We start from the raw sequence: 6,872 nt of genomic DNA, 5'->3' as shown, positions 1-6,872 counted from the left end.
GGTTACTAGATCAAATAAATGGATCATGGCTTTAAAAACATGTAGATAAAATTAGCTCCAACATACTTAACCCAGGCATGGAAGATATCTGAATATCATTTCAAGGGTAACGACCAAAATAACAAATCAATTGCTACGGAGGCAAAAAGCAAGCCTGATCTTTCAAGTGAGAATCTAGCACATTACAAAATGGAATTCAACTTGTTCTGCATATCAGCCACCCATGACAGAAAATGCTTCCATGAGAGAGAAAACAAAACTATACCTTTCCCAGGAATACAAGAATTTGAATGTAAAGAACAAGCCAATATAGGAAATTAAAGGAAGGTAAAAACTACTACTGTTAAAATTCACGTTAAAGGCAATATACAGTAGACTTGATAGAGTAAGAGGCTGAGTAAGATGTTTCAACTTGAGAAACATAAAAAAATATACAGCTGTTAAAATATTAAAATATTTCCCTTTGTGGGACTCTCCTGAGCTCCAGCAACTAAAGGTAACTCATGGCAGCTTCCAAACTCTGCTCTAGCACTAAGAACACTGTTGTTTTAATTGTCCTGTGCAATGCTGGCTGCCAAATCCACTGTTAAATATTTTAAGTATCATCCCTTGGATCTAACCCAAGATAATAGGTATTACCAGTCAACAAAAGAGAATACAGCAGAAATAATAACAAAATTATCACTGAAGGAAGTTTTCTGGACTTAAAGAAGACCTGGGTCTAAAAAATTTTTTAATTAAAAAAAATCAAGAGAGCTCATGACATCTCAGGCAAAATAATAATAATAATAATAATAAAAAAGATTGCATTTAGAAGTCAAGTTTATTGTTTGAAACCAAAAGATTGAATTGAATAGGGCTGGACTAACCTTGCATATGTGAAAGGATGTTTTGGTTTGTTTTTCAGTTTTGTTTTATTTTTCTTAAAGGGAATTCAGAGACCAAACAACTTGCTGGATGTAGAGGAAACTGCAGTATACCACCCAAATTACCCTTCAGAACCAAGACATTTATTCTCCTACCTGCTGACTGCTGATGGCTCAGAGCTGCCTCCTCTACAGTAACTTCCCTAAGCCAAAGGGAGCTTCCTTGCCCAGGGATACGGCCCCCTCTAGGCCGACACCCAAGGACTGGTCAATGTAGAGACTCAAAGGCCTGGTTCTCTCGCCTGAATTCAGGATAACTCTAAATTTATCATCCAGAGCGCCTCATGGGATTGACTAAGGCCTCTGTAGTAACTATATCATAGCTCAACTTCTCATTTTCCCAATCCTGCTTCTCTCATAAGTATTGTTCCCATGAGTACTCTACCTATAAACCTGCATACAACAGTCTCAACGTCTGTTTCCAGAGAGCCCGATCTAAGACACTAGGTCATGGCTCTACTCAGAACTGAGAGGCAGGGTCACAGAAAGAACTGAACGTCCACCCATGGACTGGGATCTGAGCTACCCCCAATATCACCAAGGTACAGGGGCCTTCAGACACCATAAGAGCTCAATTTGGACTAAAGGCCCATGGGGTACAGAAACAACCAATAAACTATTAAAAGGTAAAGTTGGAAAGTAAAATCTAAATCTTTCCCATACAAAATGAATCTGGAAACATTTTCAAAAACATAAAGGAAATCTAAAGCTAAGAAAGAAATTAAATGAAAGCTGACATGATCATAACATAATTTTACTACAAATAAAATTTCATGAAAGTTTTACACAAAATATTTTAAAAATCTGAAAAACAAGGCAAGTTATCAAGCTCATTTTAGGAAGCTAAATCTGGATGAGATATTAATAGGTGAATCTCAGTTGGGAACATATATGCAAGAATTGTCAAAGCAAATTATTTTATGTGACTCCCTTTCACTAGTAAAAAATAAGGCAGTGCATAAAATATGCATATTAAACTGCAGGTTTTGTAGGTGAGATAAGCAATTAAGAATTATATATGAATCCTGGCAATACTTCTAGAATAATAGAAAGAGAAAGAATAGAGGAAAGAATAATAAAACAGGAGAACTCAGGCAATGTGAATCAAGAAAAATATATGTTTGAAAAGACATAAAACTACCACAAAAAAAGAGAACATCACTCATATCATATGTTAATAAACCTAAAATTCTTCATTAAATAGACTATTTTCAGAAAAGAACTATCAGAATTGAGTCAGCAAATAAAAGTTCAATAGATCACAAAGTCAGGAATAAACTGAAAAGGTTTTAACCCTCAAAAATTCCAGAGTCCACATGGATACAGAGAGCAAGGTGATGGTTGCCAGAGGGAAGGGTGGCCCGCAGAAGTGTGAAAAGGTGAAGGGGATTGAGCAGTACAAACTTCCAGTTATATAATTAGTAAGTCATGAGGATGTAATGTACAACATAGGGAATACAGTCAATAATATCATAATAACTTTGTACAGATGGTTACTAGATTTATGGTGATCACTTTGTAAAGTATATAGGTATCGAGTCACCTGAAACTAATACGATGTTGTATATCAACTATATTTTAATAAAAAAAAATAAAATAAAAAGGTCATCCAAACATAAAGATGTGATGAAAGACAAAAAACAGACGAAAACAAGAAAAGGAACACCAGAATCTAGGAGATTGTATTACAAATCGATATGAACTTTCAATAATCAGATAATTCCATTCAACAGACACTTATTCAACAATACTACTACTACTACTGCTTCTTGAAGCTAATACTTCAGCCACTGACAGACACATCTATTGCTCATGATAATCCAATGACGCAGGTAGTATTACAACATAATTTTACATACGCGGTAACTCTGCCCAGAGCCAGCCAAGCAGTGAGCGAGTGGGGCTGAGATGAGAACGAAGGCCGTGCACCTAATCGCTATCCACAAAGACAGGAAGACACCTTTTTCTAAGAACCCAATATACCCTAATGACAAAACCTTCAAACATTAAATGTTTTTCTGCCTTTCTAAATGACCAGAAACATTTAAAATAATCAAATATTGCTTAGCACTGCCTAGGTGCCAGTACTGTTCTGAATCCCCAGGACAAGCCTGTGGAGTTACCATCATCACCCTTCTGGATAAATAAGGAAACAGATGCACTGTGTGGCGTTCAGTGAAATGTCCAAGATCACCCAGCCAAGCAGGTAGTTGAGCAGAAGTTGGACCCTGGCTATCTGCAGTGTCTGTATACGCTGCCACATTAAACACTATGGAACATGCTGAAGACAGCAGTGAATATAACTTTAAATCACAAATTGCTGCTTTACGAAAATCAGATATGGAAATCAAAGCATCACTTATGGAATAGGTCATTACAAGCAAACAGTCGTTTGGTGCCATTCTCAAATCTTATATGATAATCTGAATGAAAAAAAAATGCACATGAAAAGCAAAATCCCCAAGGACTATCATTAAAATCATAATCAGGCCAACATTTTCTTATGAAAAATAAATAACAATTATATAGCTATGTATAAATTGTAAATACAATCTATACTATGACTAACAGTCATTACAACTTCTTTGCTTAAACCATTCTAATGTCTTTTAAAATAAAGATGTGAGACATGTTACTTTCTCCAGTACAACTTAAAACATCTGTTCAAGTGATTTTCATTTGAGATATTAGATTAAGACCATATTATTGCCACTTGGATTTCAATACACATTTTGAGATGAGCTTAAAATATGTAAAGCAAGTGACATCGACAATACCAAAGAAAATATATAACAAGGACCAAATACGATGTCTTACCCGAACTTTACGTACAATATTGTACAGATATGTGAAAGAGACTAAATATAGGTTGTAGGTAAATCCATACCATTATGAATTACATGCTATATTTAACCTTAACAATAATCTTATTGCCTGTGATAATGGAACCTACCAAATGATGTTTATCTTTAATATAAAAGTGACTTCCATATTACAGTTAAGTTTTGATTTGTGAGAATAGTACTATCCATCAATAAAATGAGATTATTACTGCTACCTCTGGCTTCATGTGATGTCCTCATTTCACTTTCTGTTCTCTCTTCAAAGTCTTCTTTGACATCATCAGCGTGCTGGTCTCTGAGGAAAATAGGTGTTTCAATATTTAGTAATAGAAGAAGTTTAAAAAATAGTTCAGCACAACATCTCAGCAACTGTTTTTTCTTAATTTAAAAACAAACGGTACCACTGAAATGCTAGAAAGAATTTTTAGAATCAATTAATGCTAATAACATTTAAATGTCCATTCTCCTCATCAATTTTCATTTACTGTTCAGAAAAGAGATTTTAAAACTAAGAATGGTATTAAGGTTAAGTATTCTGGGAGATATAGCTATTGAGTAATTCATATTCAGATGGAGACATGTATTCATGAAGAACTCCTTGTACTGTTTGGTAAGACTACAATTTAAAGAAAGAAAATGCTTTGAAAGTCCATACCATTTAATCAATTCACAGATACTACTCAGCTCTGCAATTTGTGATTGAGGCTGCGATTGGCTCAGGAGAATTAAACTCAGTTCTAGGGAGCTTTTCCTGACTTAATCAGGTCAAATTCATAGACTGAACTATCCTACCTCCTTCTGACCAGGAGTGACCTAATGCTAACCTAATGTAACAAGCATGCTCTGAAATGGAATGGACCTATTACAATCTTACTTCAGAGCTTTACCCTTAAGTCAGAGACAAAAATTGGTTTTAAAGGAAACCAGGCACAAGCTGCTTATATTTTCTTTAAAGTTCAGGTATTTAAAAATTTGGAACCTAATATATTCCATTCTGAGTACAAAATAAATCCCACTTTATAATTTCCTGGGACTATCTAGGTTATGATACCTGGCCTGCACACTTAGTATTTTATAATACTCTGTATTCATGATGTTCCATTGTTTTATAGGTGTTGCTACCTTTACAATTATATCCTGAGTTTCTTGAAGACCTAGATCATACTTCTCAGAAAAGGGCAAATATATTAAAAACCAAATATCCCAATAAAATATAAAAGAGTATTTTTATAGTCTTAATTCCAAAGGTACCAATTTATTCTCCATTTGGAATGATAATAATTTAATATAATGGTGCTAAACTAACCCATAAAGCATCCATTAAATAAATGTTTACTTTTTAGAAAGATTATTTCTAGGGACACATATGAAATTTCATTGGAATCTGAGCTCCCTGGCTTAGCTCATACTAAAAACAACTGCTGAAGAATATCTGCTTATTTAAGAATAGGGAAGAATCATTGTTATTATGCAACAAAAATATTTTTCCCCAAAATCAATTAAATGACTATGATGGCTCTTAGTCCACAGAAAGTGGAAAGATGGAGGTATAGTAAAAACAAATATAAGAAAATCACTGATAAGTGGCTATAGGACATTAGTTGAAGTGAAAATAGAAACCTTTTGTCTTCTTTGTGAAAATGGTGCTGAAGTATACTTGGTAATTTCATGCTAAAATCAACTTACTACACTAAAATTAGCTAATGTGATCTTCTGAACTTGTTTTATATTCAACTGGAAATGATATTCTCTGAGTCAACAAATCTATCCTAGTAAGTAAGTATTGTGGCTACTGGAAAATGTTGTTTGTGGCTGGCCATATTAATTTTAGAAACAATCATACATCACAGTGATATAAAATTGACACATCTCAGGCAAAGTAAATAAATTCCCAATTAGTTACTGTAGTCTTCCTAAAAGCTTTAATGAATGATTTGGTTTTTTGTTTTTTTTTTAAAAAGACAAACTGAGAACAAAAGATAAAACTGTCTTAGAATTTTCTGTATATTTCCATTTTCATAAATAGGTGTTTCAATATCCATTGATAATTATTACATTTTTGTGACTTTAATAAAGCATATTATTCCATTACAGTAATATTTATTAAAATAAAGGTATAAGACTTAAGTATGAGGAAAGTTCTATATTCTTATGCCCAAATACAATGTAAGAATAGGACCATTTTCAAGGAGGAAACGGAGACAGAAAAGGAAAATAAGACCTTTGACCCAAAAAGTTTCTTCATTCCTGCATCTGCCTTAATCTACCCCAAAAGAGAAGCAAAATAAAAGTTGTCTGCTCTGTATTATTTATATTGCTTCATTATTGAAGCATGTTGTTTTTACTTTCCCTACTTTAACTCATGGTATTTTATTAAACTGAACCCATATAAACTCAGGAATATATAAACATGGGTATTTATTTTTGCCAAACACAATTCAAATCAAGGACTCCATAAGAAATGTTTATTGAATGTTTTATTTCCAATTCACATATTGATTTTGCTGATTTCTTAAAATTAAAAGTGACTAAGCCCCTTGAAGTTCTACATGTTTCCTTTCCCTAGAGAGCTGGAGGGGTGGGGAGGGTGAATATGAGCAGTCTATCAGAACAGGCATTATGAAATAGATGGATGAACAGAGCCACTGGAGTGAACAGAATCCTAATCAAGGACATCCAGAAATGTGGAAGCAGTTAAGAATAAGGAAAAAAGTTAATGTTCTTAAGAACATATTATGGATCAAAGACTGGCTGAGCTCTTAGCATATCCAATATTTCCTAACAATCATTGGAATTAAATTCTATTATTATATCCACTGATATTTAAAGAGGTTAATCCCAATTTATAGGGCAAGTATAGCATCAGATCTTAAACCAAAATCCATAATCAGATTCAATGACTATTTGGTTTTCACCTTGTGTTTTTCCAGAATACGGTACGTATCCTTGTTATATGAAGTTAAAGGGAACATGCCTTTTTGTGCTACAATCTTATTTTCTTTATTTTTTAAAGATTTTTACTGGGGGAGTTGGGGGCTGGAAACAGCGCTGGGGAATTGGGGGAAGGGGAACAGATAAGTTGCTGTCCTTTTGTTCTTCAGTC

The 6,872-nt window shown here is 33.8% G+C and overlaps 1 protein-coding gene across 1 annotated transcript in view; it reads right to left on the bottom strand.

Moving 5' to 3' along the window:
• L3MBTL3 (L3MBTL histone methyl-lysine binding protein 3) overlaps positions 1-6,872 on the bottom strand; it is a 136,790-nt gene that overhangs the window by 14,752 nt on the left and 115,166 nt on the right. The window contains exon 14 of the mRNA XM_019628837.1: positions 3,985-4,064. Coding sequence (XP_019484382.1) covers positions 3,985-4,064 — 80 coding nt within the window. The remainder of the gene's footprint in view (positions 1-3,984; positions 4,065-6,872) is intronic.

This window comes from Hipposideros armiger, unplaced genomic scaffold (genome assembly GCF_001890085.2).
Source record: "Hipposideros armiger isolate ML-2016 unplaced genomic scaffold, ASM189008v1 scaffold_811, whole genome shotgun sequence".
In the NCBI taxonomy this organism is placed as follows: domain Eukaryota; kingdom Metazoa; phylum Chordata; class Mammalia; order Chiroptera; family Hipposideridae; genus Hipposideros; species Hipposideros armiger.
The sequence above is the reverse complement of the archived record's forward strand: the minus strand, read 5'-3'. Positions and strand labels throughout refer to the sequence as shown.